Consider the following 13,752-nt stretch of genomic DNA (forward strand, 5'->3'; position numbering starts at 1 on the left):
AAACCATTCACTGATTCCAAACACAAAGGCAGAAGCTGTGCCCCAAGTACTCAGCTCTTTAGTCCTGACCAGCTAAGCCAAACTATTAGATGTGAACAGAACTGACTTGGGTGAGATCATAGCCCAGAGCATCCACAGGTCTGGAAATCTCTGGTCAGTTTTAACCTCTTGTGTTCGTTACATGAGTGAATTACATGCACACCAATTATGCTGTATGACACCCAATCCTTGGAAATTTTGATGGCATTAGTGAAAAAAAAAAAAAATGATGCTGATAATGGAAAAATTGAGTATGTCTTGTTCCTGGCACAATGGGAAAGTCAACATATAGAATAAGGCCTTGTATACTGATCATAAATCAGCTTGTTAAACATTATGGAAGTTACATTAGATGTTGGCTGTTGTGTTGTACATGGGATAATGAACAGCCAGCTTCACATACATGTTCAAAACCACACTTAGCTCAATACCTGATCCCTTTTAAAGTACAAATCGCATTATAAACAGGAGAAAAAATACAAACCTAATTTTTTTTTCCTAGAAACCTCAAAACATTGACATACTTTGAAGGCAGGAAGCAAATAAAGCAACTTGAGCATCCTCCCCTTAAAGCAGGTGTGTAAATAAACCGCTGACAAGTTTGGCAAACTGACATTCCGCAGAACTCCAGGGAGAAAACAAAGCCACTTGTTCTACGGTGCCCTCACATGGAAGCCATCACCCTGCCAGCTCAGTGCCTCACCTGACTGCCACAGGCCGGGAAGGACAAAAAGGAAGGTGTGCTGCCAGCATGCAGCCCACAGGCTGTAGGAATTAAGGGCCAGTGTCTGGGCAAGGATTAGAAGCCACTGCAGACTCCAGGTCATAGATGCAACATACCTTCTGTGGGAAACACTACTGTGAGCACTTCCATATGACCTTGACCTAGAAACACATGAGCACTCTGAACACACACATGCCATGCTTAAGTATAGCATCAGGGATCCGGGGAACAGGCTGCTTCTGCTCTGCCTTACACCAGATGAACTTTCACTGCCTCACTTGCTGCTGTGCCAGGGGAGTTTCATGTTCCCATCATTTCATTGCATTAGCGTTAGCTACCAGGAATGGAGACTGGCTTTTGAAACATCTTGATGTGCAGGGTGCTGGGGACCAGACAGTGTTCTCACAGCTGACACGGTCTGGGTACAGTGACAATAGAAGTGGGTATTGCTTGTGGAGTAATTCTACAATAACCTTTCCAGACTAGCTCTGTCAATCATTCCTTTCTTCATACTAGTTCTTAAAAAATAATTGGAAAAGATCACCTGCTCGTGTGATTGAAGAGATGGGATTTAATCAGATTTTACATAGTCATGTATTTCGAGGTTGAACTCAAAATGCTGCCTTAAATCTGAAAGGTACTGCTCCACCCCACAGCAAGAGGTTGTGGAAATGTCACAGAAGAACCGCACTTTACCCCTGCTGGAGGTTGGTACCCAGCTCTCGCCTGTGGTCTGACTTGTCAAGCTCTTTCTTGTAGGGGAATGAGCCCAAGAGGAGGTGAAACAAGTCCCAGGGATATTTAGAACATAAATCGATAGCTTTTCTGGACTTTTTCTCATCCATGAGTTACCCTACCCTACTCCCGAACCAAAAAACATTCTTAAAATTCTCAACAGTTATTAAATGTGCTGAAGATGGAAAGTCCTATAGATGCAGCCACCTTTCTGAAGCAAGCCAGAGGAGCATGCATGCTCAACTCTGGCTGGAGGTCTTCCACCTGCAAGGTGCTTGTTCTGATGTTCCTTTCTCCTCTTTCCTCACATGTTTGTTATGGGCACAGGAGCTACTGCACTATTTAAATATAGTATAAATTCTGCAGATAACTTGTAAACTGTATTCGATGTTATCAGGTAGCATTTATGTGGATCTTTCCTGAAACTTCCACAGAACACTTAAATCCCTAAACAAAATAAAATATGTATAACAGTTTAACAGCTTCTTGCTGAACTATCAGTTATGAAAGGATGCAACCGTAAATCACCTCAAAAGCTACCAGCTGGCATGTTGCCAAGTCTGCTTCTTGGTCTTTCCAAGCAGAAGATTCAATTATAACTACCATTTAATTAAAGTTATTAAAAAGTTGTGCTGCGTGACGTTGCTAAAAAAATTTTAAAAATAGTTGCAAAAGCCATTTACATCTGACAATGAATTGTAGCAGATTCATTTAGTTATTTTACTTCTAAGACATGGCTGATGACTGGGATGTTTCGGAAGGAAAACTGTTAGAGATGTCTGCCTCCTCTCCACCCCAAACCAACAGTCATTTATATCCTGTTCTCACAGCCGATGTCTGGTGTAACCAGAGGGCTCCTGCTTTCCCGTGCCGTGCCGCTTCAGACCAGTGGTATCCGCCACCTCCTGTAGGTTGTTCACGTTCCATCATTTTCATGGTCCTGCCCCTTTTCTGGGTCCGGAGCTTCCCACAGAAACTTTGAACAATGGCAGCCTGTAGCCAAGAGATTGACAGCAGCAGAGCACGCTGAGGAACGCAGCATCTTTAGGGGCTGCCAGGATAATACCCAAGGGGCAGGTGTCCAGGAGAAAGCCTGCACGGCCAAAAATTCATGTGGAAGGCTCCATGAAAGCAATGTTAACTCTATGGTGGCTACTCTGGTATCCATCCCAAGCTTCATTGCTCCGTCCAGATCAAAAGGAAGTCTTTCCTTTTCTTTCAACCGTAGAAGATGTGTCAAGGTCATACATTTGACAGCTTCATGTACTTGTGAATCATAAGTCAGGCCCCTGCAAATCATGTCATTACCACCAAAGAAACTTAAGAGACTCGTGTGTTTTTTCTGTTGTTTGACACTTTAGGACTGAAACTTCTCCCTCCAAATACAAGTGAAAGACACTTACTTATTTTTAAATAGAAACTGCGATTTTTACACATTCATCCAACTCTACCATTTGTGGCTTAAGAAAATAAGAAATGTCATGAGACTTGCGACAAAAATCACAGGATCTGGCAACACTACATTCTGTGATATCCCACAAAGACAAGTAGGTGTCCCCACAGGAGATATTTCTGTAAGGACTTACTGCTGCCTGTTCGGGGTGCTGTGGGCTCCAGCATCCAGCGCTCCAGGTTTCCAGCATGCAAACGCATTCTTTCCTTTGCTTCAAAGAATGATTTTTCATTTAAAAGGAAATACGGATCAGATACCCTCCTACAGCAAATAGTACGTCAGCTGGCTTCAAAACTATTCTGTTTAGTATTTAGCATAAGATCTTAAGAACTGTCTTGTGGCTTTCTGCAAGCAGGCAAAGCGTAACAACAGACTAGTGCAACAGCCTCGGCAGAGTTGCCTGGTTTAGGAAAAGTTTTAAACTACAGGATGAGGGAATGCATATAAGCAGTTGTTCTGATAAACACTGTTGCCAGTTTTTAAATCTGTGAAGAATTATCCTGTCATACTGTAACATGCATTGATTAAATTATAAGCATCCATGCAGGGAGAAGACCGTCTTGTGCTTGTTTATGTAGTTTGTGGCATTTTAACTTGTTCTTTAAGTGCAAGCCATCGGTTTCATCAAATACACAAGGAAGTGCAAGTCATCTGTAGCAGAAATGGGAGCCTAAATCCATTTGAAACCACTGGCTGGCAAACATTTAAGGGTTAACTTAATAAATACGAGTTTTTAAATGTCTATTTTAGATTCTCAGCTGCTTTCATCTCCTTCCTGCACAGCACTTATTTTCCTTCTGACAATAAATAATGTTTACATGAGCAATAAAGCTAACTCCAGGGGGTGCAGCCATCATAAACTAAGCACCGTCCCAGAGGGAACCAAGCCACAAATCTTGTAAAAACAGTATGGGTGTTTTTTCCTTTTCTTGTGTAATTTTGCTGCCTCTTGTGTTAGATGCCTAAATAAATGATAGTAATCCAATGCTCTGGCACAGAGACAATAAATTTACCTACCTTCTCTGTTGCTTCCCATGGCCATCAATGTCCTTGTCATCTCAAGGTTTTACTTTCACCCATCAAACATCTCACAGTTTAGACTCATCTGCAGAACAGGGCAACTGGGCTCCCTTCTCACACAGTGTGTTGACCCAGACATCCCAACAAGTGCATTTGTTTCACTCAGTGACTTGCAATCATATGATTACATTTAAAGTCACATGATAAAATTAAAATGCCAGGGAGCTAAATCATGAAATCCAATTAACATAGTTGCAGAGATGTGGAAGAAGAAGGAAATTCTAAAGGGCTGCAGAGGACAGGTTCAAGCCTAACTGGGCCACCCTTCACACGTGCGCCTTACCTGCTTTTAACAGGGCAGGCAGGACATCACTGTAGAACAGAACTGTTCCCTCCTGGGCCTACAGCTCTGTTTAATCCTAGGTTGAGATGTGCCGCCTTTGCAAATTCGATGTTTATAATCATCTGTCCTACACCCTTTCCGGGTATCAGAGAAGGCCCTTCATCCTGGTACTTCTTGCAGTTTTCTACTCTCCCCTTAAGAAAGTTAGGTTAGCCCTTTCCCATCTTCTAAGACCTCCCTCGTCCCATCAGTTTCCTAAAGCAGTGATGGTTCAAGTGTTGCTTAGCCAATGCTTTAGTGCTTTAGGCTGAATTTCATCATGGAATCACATTTATCTTAATATTTGTGATCTTTTGCTTGCTTTATTCTAGGCTGCAATCCCAGTCCGATGTTAAAATTCATTGCATTAACCAGTGAACTCTTCAGTGATGCCTGATCCAAAGTAGACATTAAGTGGTTGTCATCTCTGTGTCCATTTTTTCTTTTCCAAAGAAATACCTTACTTGCAGTTTTACTGTTTCTTCCACTGTGTTATTCTCTTCTTTCATTTCCCATGCTTGCAGTAACGTACATTACCTCTTATCTTTCCGAACAGCTCCACTCCTTTTTGTCCTGCTCCTCAGTCATCTGCCCCATTTCCATTTTTTGAGTTTTTCTGCTCTGATTTTCACGTCCTCAGAGTTCCTGAGGCAGCTGTATCAGATTTTTGCTGTCCTCTGCATTGGGTTTGTCTGGCAGCCTTTAAACAGTCTCTGCCAGTGACTGCCAGCTCTCCTGCGCTCCATCTATCAGATTATTTCTGCATAGATCGTCTGTTATTTTGGCATGTCAAAATGTGCCTGTTTGAGGTCCATTCTCCTTATTCTTCTGCTCTTCCTCCTTTTCTTAAAAATGTGATGTCAGCTATTTTCACATTCACCCAAATATGACTTTGATTTTTAAAGCTTTTTCCTGCTACAGTCAGAGGCAACTGCCACCCCACTTCCCACACCTTTGGAAATAAAGCAGTCACCAAGACATATGTTTGAACTCCTGATAGCTGTACACTTTTCCAGCGAAGAATTAGGCAAAATTACCCAATATTAAAGGTGGTCCTATTATTTCCCCACATAAACTTCTGCCAGCTCCTCCTCCCAGATGCAGGTGCTGAATGCCCAGCAGCCCACGCTCCACGCTCCTTCACCCTTTGTTCTTCAACCACAGACACTAATTAACCAGCATTTCACCTCATGCTGAACTTCAGAGAATGCACAGACCTTTCTTCTCATGGATCCGACCTGGAACAATCTGTGACTTACCGTGCCAAGATTCTAGTCCCGTCATTTGTCCCTTGAGCACGAGTTGTACCTTTTGCGTGGGAAGTCTTTAACTTCTTTGCATTTAATTCTAACATACCAGCCATATGTATAGAAGCATCTCAGATGGTCGGCTGGTTCTCCCAGCCTTTGTTCCTCTCTGTGCTCCTTTTGCACATTTTGGTTTTATTTTTGTCCACCTGTGGACTTTGACCACTGATGCTATTCAAGTCTTTGCTCTCAAAGAGGACCCAGGAGTGCTTTCCTCTGGCGGCTGGAGCCCAGCCAGCTGTGCTGTCAGAAAGCCCCACACCAGCAGTGAGGAGAAGCTGCTGCTGTGACAGCTGGAATGCACAGCTTTGTGCAGAGATGTCACCTCCTTGCACCCCATTTTCCGCTTGAGGGCACACCGCTAGGGTCTCCAGCTGGGAGGAGTCCCTCTCAGGGGCTGCCTTGCACCAAGACTTGATAACGCATCTTCTCAAAAACTTTCTGACCCCTTGGCATGCCCCCAAACATTGCCAGCAGCCACGCCAGGCTGGACGGGCAGTGCCTGCAGGTGATGGGACAGGCAATGGAGCTGCTGCCAGCCCCGCACGCAGTCAGAAGCAAACGCTGCATGTGGGATGCAAGAAACACATCCAGGTACAGAAGCTGGCTGGGTCTGGCAGGATACCAAAAAACTGCAGGAAAAACGGTTCATGGCACAAATACGTCCTAATAAACATTGACTAGTATTGATTTAATGAATTGAGAACTTAATTGGAACGAGCCTTGAGAAGTATATCCATTCTCCTTTTCACAGCATGCATTAAGAAGTGCATTGCAGAAGTGCAGCCTGTTATATATGTATAAAAGAACAACAACAAAAAGCTCCTTTGCAGCAATTTCCACATAGCTGAAGCTCAAGCATGTGTTTTTCATCTCTGCCAAGTATGGCCAGGATGGAACAGGGCATTTCTGGGCCTGACAGCAAGCTACAAGAATTTGAATTTCCAAACCTAAACTTCAGAACTAAAGGTCTTAAGAGGATAATCGATTCATAACAAGTGGTATATACAATACAACAATTACTGGAACTTGCAATAAGATCGTATTTCCATCATGACAGGAATGTGATGATACCCATTAGACAGCTGATGACAGAAGAATAAATAAGGCTTCAACTTGAGGAAGAGTAACTATACTGTAACTATAAGATACACGTGTGTGCACACAAACAGCAGAGTAAGAGCCATATCAGTAATTTGACTATACAAAATGGACAAAACGAGGAAAAAAAAAACTTGTTTCCTCACACAGTGAACACATGAATAATAGGAAAGGAATGCAGGTTTCCAAAAAACTACATCACCCCTTTATTTAGAGTGCTCTCCCAGGGATGCTGCAGCCACCGTCTGAGCCACGCTGCTCCAGGAAGGCTGCACTGCCTTCCCCAGCCACAAGCCCCCACACCAGCTTGGCACGTACACCAGGTATAGGTGTCCATGGTATGTATGCTCCCTCGCAGGGCAAAGCATGCCACAGCAAGGCTGCACATCCTTCCGTACGCTCTCCCCTCTCCGACAGGCTGGTGGACCTGAAGATGTGCCTCTGCTGCACCCGGTCTCACGTGGTCTCTACATGCGGAACAGATGAATTAAACAAAAAGGCCTTCCTGATAGAAAACAACGGGGGCTTTTAATTAAAAACAGAATTTTATTGCGGTTCTATCATACTACTGTGTAAAAATATGGGGGATTTTTCATTCTGAAATGCTTACAAAAAACACTGGTTAAAAGAAGGTTGGAATCTTACGCATGTGTAATTATCATCAGTGACTTTGTATGAGGCAAATAGACAAACTGGCTACCATTTCTCTCTAGAGGTACAGAACAATGACATTAAGCTTCTGCCGTGGTCATAACACATAGCACACCATAGAGAATAGCTACGGCCTGCCAGCCTCAACATTCCTTTCTTTTTCATTTGTATCAGACTTTGAAGCATTTCTGTTAAATAACCATCTTAGAATATAGAAAACTTTCAAACTCATATGAATAATTAACTTTCTATGTTGTCTTTAAGGCACGTATTTCTCTGCAAATTTCTTTTTGGTCCAGAGGAGCGATTGTATCTCAGACACCAGCTATCCAGGTAACTGACAGCTTGGTTTGTTATAACTATCCTTATGCCCATAGACTTCAACGACATGTATTGAATTCACTGCCTGTACTGCAGTGTTGTGTCCTGGTACAGCTTGTTTCACAGGCGCACTACCGCTCTTGGTGAACTTAGGCAGACGACTGTTGTCTTTGCAACACCCAGGAGCTACAGTGTCCCGAGTCCACTCCTCCTGGAACCTGTAAGCATGAAGGAAAAAAATTATTTCTGTTTCATTTGCTCTGGTGAGAACACAGAACTCTCTAATCCATTTTATTTGCACATCAGACATTTTGCAAACAATTTGTGCTGTAACATAAGGACTCACTTCTCCTAGCATCAAAACCAGTTGGCCACAGTTGGGCAAATAATTGTATTTCCGTAAAAGCTGATGCAGACCCTGAAAAAGACTTGTGAGGTTGGTTTTATTTGGGGTTGGGGCAGATGTTACGTGTTTGTTTTCCACCAAAAGAGTCCCCGGCTTCAATTGACTGCTACACTATCTGGAGAATATTACCAAGAACACATGAATGCTGAGACTGGTGCAGAAGGAAAGTCCTTGCTTGGCTCTCCGAGCGCTGCTGGGAGCCCAAGAGCCAGTTGTGCTCGGTGGGGTTTGAGGTGCTATTTGTGGAGCTGCCAGCAATGCTGCTGCAGTGCAGTTGCATCACGACCTGTGCTAGCCCATGGCTGCCTCACCTGGCTACTGCCTGGCCCTCCCAGAGGGGACCACAGGCTGGGACGCTGCATTTACCAGCTGTGCATGTATGCAGCACTGGTGGCCACTGATCCATCCCGCACCCCACCTCTCCACACTGGGAAAGGAGGGTTTGCCCCGCTGCTGACCCAGACAGCAAATAACCCAGCAGTGGCTGGTGTGGGCAGAGCAGCAGCAGCAAGAGATCGCAGAGCTGCTGAAAAGATACTCAGTGAATTATACGCAACTCGCTCAGGAAAATGGAGAGATGGGATGAGCTTGTTGTTGAACTCTGCTGCAAGAGGCACGATGGATGCAGTGGGCTTTAAGCACACAGCTCTGCAAGGCAGGAGCGGGTAAGACGCAGCCCTTTTGGGTTTGTGCCAAATTACTGTAGCCTGAGTGTGTGGGCTTTTGTAAAACATCAGTTATTCCACGGCAGCTGCTTGCACGCAGGGCAGATGCTGAGGTTGCTTGTCCCACATTCACTGCAGGTGAGGAGCTGGCTCACGTGGCTCCTCTCGCTTTCTCCGAAGCCATCGGCGTTGGCCACTGAATGCAGCAGCCTGCACACCCACATCCAGGGTAACGCAGTCTTACCCACTCGTACATGAAAAGCCGGTCAGGAAATAGAAGCTGCATTCTGCAAGTATCAGTTGCAGAAAACCAGCAGAAATGCTCTCACACACAACGTGCATACGTATAGGAACCTCAGGGGAATAACAGAACATAAAACCAAATAACCGAGGGCTTGCTGTTCTGGTACAGAGTAGATATACTGCAGATATATCTTTCCTGTAAAGGAGAATAAATCTTGCTCTTCACTGGAAAGCTGTATTACAAAACTATTCGGGGCATGAGCTACAGTCAGATAGTGTAAAGGGATCTTAAAACACCTCTGTGTTAGATGTGACAAGGCACTGTATCGGTGTAGTCAGAATATATTCATCATGGAGGTGCGCAGATGAGAAGGATTTACCCAACTGTAATTTGGACAATGACAAACGCATCTATTTCTTAAAAAAACCCAGCCTGGTAGCTTTAGCCCACTTTGCACTGACCTGTACTGTTTTAACTGTGCCTTTTAATCTCAGTGCATCAACAAGCCCTCAAGTACCTTTGCGCTGGACGCTGGAACACCTACCTGAGTACCCCTGTGGCTTGTCATCAGGGAACAGGAGCTACATGGAGTAACACTGCTGAAAGAAAATCTTCCGAGATACCTGCTGCTGGGAATTATTTATATATATATATACACATATATAGTACGAGGAACTCAGTCCTGTCTTTTTGAGGTGGTAGTCAATAGTTACAAAATAAAAATCAAATCCAAAGAGCACGATAAGGAGAAGATCAGGGATAAAGTTTTGCATGGGGTAGCCACAGCCTTTGCAAATCGCCCTGCCAGGATTATAGGTCAAATCTAGGTATTCTGGTTGTTGTGCAGTAGAGTTTACCTGGGCAGAATTCATCCCATTCTGATGTTTTCTTCTATAAAGCTCTGCACTGTGGAACTCTGCAATTACCCACAGCACACTACCAACTCAGAAAGCCAAACTGGTTAAAACTGTGCTTGGAGGACAGCTATACTGTAAAGATACAGTATATACCATATAGTATACCGACTAAGCAACCTCTTCCTCCCATTTCAGGCACTGTTAAGCTTCCACTGACTGAAATAAGTCTAGGGTAAGGTGACAGCAGGCACCCCGCATTCACTCCAGTACTTCGAACCCTGTGGATGTCAAGAGGGACAGTGAAGTTGCACCTAAGCGGAGGCTGAGAAGAGCTGTTGAGAGGGCTGCAGCATCAACAAGGGATAGATAAATATGCACAGTGGGCTCCCCTCTGCTTGCATGGCTATCAGTCAGGTGCAGCCTGCAGTTTGCACTTTCATCCCCTGGAGTTCAGTACTTTATCCCAAATAAGGTTGACTTTTTTTCAAGCTCTTCAACTTTCCTTAACTCCAGTTTCCAGCTGGGCCACTTCAAAACATCAAGGTAAGAGGATTAGAAGACCTCCCCGTGCTGTTATCCGGAAATGCAAACCCACCCAAGGATGCTAGGTGCTGAACAGCCTGGCTAGATGCACAATACATTTGACAAGGACAGACTTTATTTGACAGATAAGGCCAGAGCTCCATCTGGGGAGAAGAACAGCCACCATAGCATTTGTCAATGGGTTTTAGAGGATTCACAAGAATTTTGCTTTGTGTGACTTGAGAGCTGTTCCTAGCTGGAGGGGAAAATGCTGTTAACGGGACATCTGAGAAGTGTGAGAACTCAGGGCAGTGGGGCTGCCACAATGCTGCCTGGCGCTGGCACTGCCTCTGAAAAGAGGTTTTTATACTGGAGGATGGGAGGGGATTTTTTTGTTGCTGTATATCTGATGATTTTGTACAAGACACTGGGGTAATCATGGAAGCATTATGAAAACAACAGCAGCAGCTTTATTGAAAGCACATGTTGCTGCGCACACACCCTCCACGCTCACTGCGATGACAATTAAGATTGAAATTCAGAAATCTGTACACTACAGCAGCCAGCTATCCTGCCCTTTGTGGCAGGGCCCCAAGACGAAACCACAGCTCACTTCCCCTGCCTGATCTTTCTTTGAAACTTGTGTCAAAAGGTACTGGAAGATTTTAGTCTCTGAAAGGTGGTGGTGGGGAACACAGAGCATGGTAATAACAAACTAGAAAGGACCCCCCCACACACACAAATAGAGAAGCTTGAGGTGGGACAATCTATATAAAAGCTTGAATAGGAAATCTGCCCCTCTCCTGTGCTGGGTCTCCTCCCCTCCGGTCCTAAGCACCACTCAGTCAGCCATTGCGTGTGTAGGGATACACATTAATGAATTACAATTCTCAAACAGGTCATTTGCTCTCTGCAGCCATTTCACTGGATGCTTTGTGTAACAAAGCATTAAACACCACAGCGCTGATCGGTCCTACATCTCTTCCTGCGGCCCCCGGAGCAGCCCGCTGCTGGCTTGCTGCAGTTGAAGCCTGGGAGCTGGGGGGGCACATCCATGCCCGCGCAGACATTCAGGTCCACTGTGCAAATGGTACCGCGCACGTAGCGCAGCCTCGGGCGGTGGGAGCCAGCAGGCCCGGGCTGAGCTCGGCGTGCCCACGCTTTCAGACAAACAAGAGCAATTTCTGACAGTGAGGCTGATCCTAAAAGAAAACGCATGCGTCTTTTGGACAGGGTGAAGGGTCCAGCTCTCTGGTGAGACTGCTGACCTTCAAAAGCACCCAGACAAATTGGTTTCTCTAGGACCTCCAACAGCCTGGCACTAAGTCACTGTTGTAGAAGATGTTTTGCCTTCTTAATTCTCCCACTGATGCATTTCCTGGCAGTCATTCTAGGTGTCCTGGTGGGTTTTTCTTGTTCTGCTTATGTCTTCCATCGAGCTTTGCAGCAGCTAGTCTCTCCACATGGGTATTTCCTCAAGTGTTGTCCCCCTTCACTGTGGTAAACCTACACCACACCATCCTGCTGCCAGAAGGGCACCAATCCTTCAGCTTTTTCATCTCTTCTACTTAGGTGTTCAGAGGGGAAAAGCAGTTGGGAAAGTGCCCTCATGGGGGCAGAGGGCAAGGCAGGAATGCGGCCGAATGTCCCATCCCATCTTGCCCATACTCCTAGAACATCCTCTGGCTTACAGCCATGCTCCTCAGCAAGCCTGGGCAGGCATGAACACCTTTTAGAGCAACACAAGTTTCTGATTTGCACCTTCCTTGCAACGCTTTACACAAGGTAGTGGGAAACTTCAACCATTATAGCCACTAAATCAAAGAGAAAAAGAAAACACATTCCAATTTACTGTAGAGGCCAAAGCTATGAGCTAATTTCACCAGCCTTCTTGGACTGACTGAAAATGTTGAGTTACCTCTCCTAAAAGCATGCTGGCTTTGGATTTTTTGCAAAAACTTTTCACTTGGACATCTTTGTTGTTGGATTGTCCTTACTTGTTTTTTGCCAGGTACACTGGTAATGCATCTTGTAGTCAGAAAGGGCTCCAGTACAAAAATTTCAGGCACTAAAAATATCTTCCGCAGGAGAAGATACTAGCCTGTTTCTCTGCAGAAAAGTCTTTTTTTCTTCTTGATAATATGCTCCAGCTGTAGTGGATATCTGAAAGGAGGACTTTAGACCTGCTGAGACACAGGCTTTTCTATTCGACTCAATCCTGCAGTCAGATCAGCTACTTCATAGAGAATGTTTTATAACTTAGCCTAGAGCTGTGTAAAATAATTCACCTCAAAACAGTCCAAATTTGGAATGCACAACTTCTTCCAAATGTTTCCACACCAGGAAAAAAAAAAAAATATCGCCAAATATCTCTGCTGCTCTTCAGATGTATTTTTGAGCTGGACTAGTTTCTTTCTGGTCATTGTCTTAGCTGACAGAGGGTAAAAAGGAGTTAGTCTACAGGTAACTCCAGTTCTCCTTGAGTGTGGAAAATATCGGACCACCAGTTCTCCCTTGCAAAGCAACAGCACATCCCCGAGTACAGGGAGTATCTATTCCAGGACAGGTTACAGGACTGCTATGCTGAAAAAGCAGAGAAAACAGATGCTCCCCTAGGTGTGGCTGTTTCTTACCATAATTAGGAAGCTGATGTGAACTGAAACAAGCTCTCTCAGCTTTTCGTTATTACTAGCTATCTGTATTTCTTCTGGGACAGCTATCTTTCTGCACATGCTGATATATAAACACGCTACCACTCAGACAGTGGATTGCCCAGGTTTTTTTAACATCTTTGCGTGCCAGAAAGGGTTTGCTATTTGCTCACTCTCACAACGGTTACACTAGATTCTGCATGTTTTCATGGTTTCTCTTAAAGGATGGCTAGGACTACTGAATGGAAGAGGCAGCAGCTGTTTGGCAAGCCACTAGAGTTTCTCCCCCTTACTCCAGGCAGGGGACCCCAAGGCCAAACTTGCCTCAACCCACCTGCACCAACCATTCACCTGGGGAAGAGCTACAGCTGCCCCATGGCACCTGGTGAGTGCACCCCCGCACCCGCGCTAGGCTGGCCCCACACTTCAACACTGGTTTCTTTAATATCATCTCTTACCGACACACTCTCCTCCGTCTCTCAGACACTGCCGGTAGCTGGCACAGAGAAAGGATAGCTGTCATTAAGCTTCTCTTTACTGATAATCTAGCCCGTGCCTGTCACAGGGGAGGGGACAACCTGCCTGCTCAGGCAGCTGACCACGTCCAAGCTCCCCCACTTGGATGTTTGCAGGGGGTGGAAGAGGACTGTTATCTCAGGTGGTGGTTGCCCAAG

The 13,752-nt window shown here is 45.0% G+C and overlaps 1 protein-coding gene across 1 annotated transcript in view; it reads right to left on the reverse strand.

The window, feature by feature from the left end:
• Nucleotides 1-7,287: 7,287 nt before the first annotated feature.
• SUSD3 (sushi domain containing 3) overlaps nucleotides 7,288-13,752 on the reverse strand; it is a 35,747-nt gene continuing 29,282 nt past the window's right edge. Inside the window, exon 7 of the mRNA XM_055710205.1 lies at nucleotides 7,288-7,951. Within this exon, the coding sequence (XP_055566180.1) occupies nucleotides 7,738-7,951 (214 nt within the window). The 3' untranslated portion in view covers nucleotides 7,288-7,737. The remainder of the gene's footprint in view (nucleotides 7,952-13,752) is intronic.

Source organism: Falco cherrug, chromosome 4, assembly GCF_023634085.1.
Source record: "Falco cherrug isolate bFalChe1 chromosome 4, bFalChe1.pri, whole genome shotgun sequence".
NCBI lineage: Eukaryota > Metazoa > Chordata > Aves > Falconiformes > Falconidae > Falco > Falco cherrug.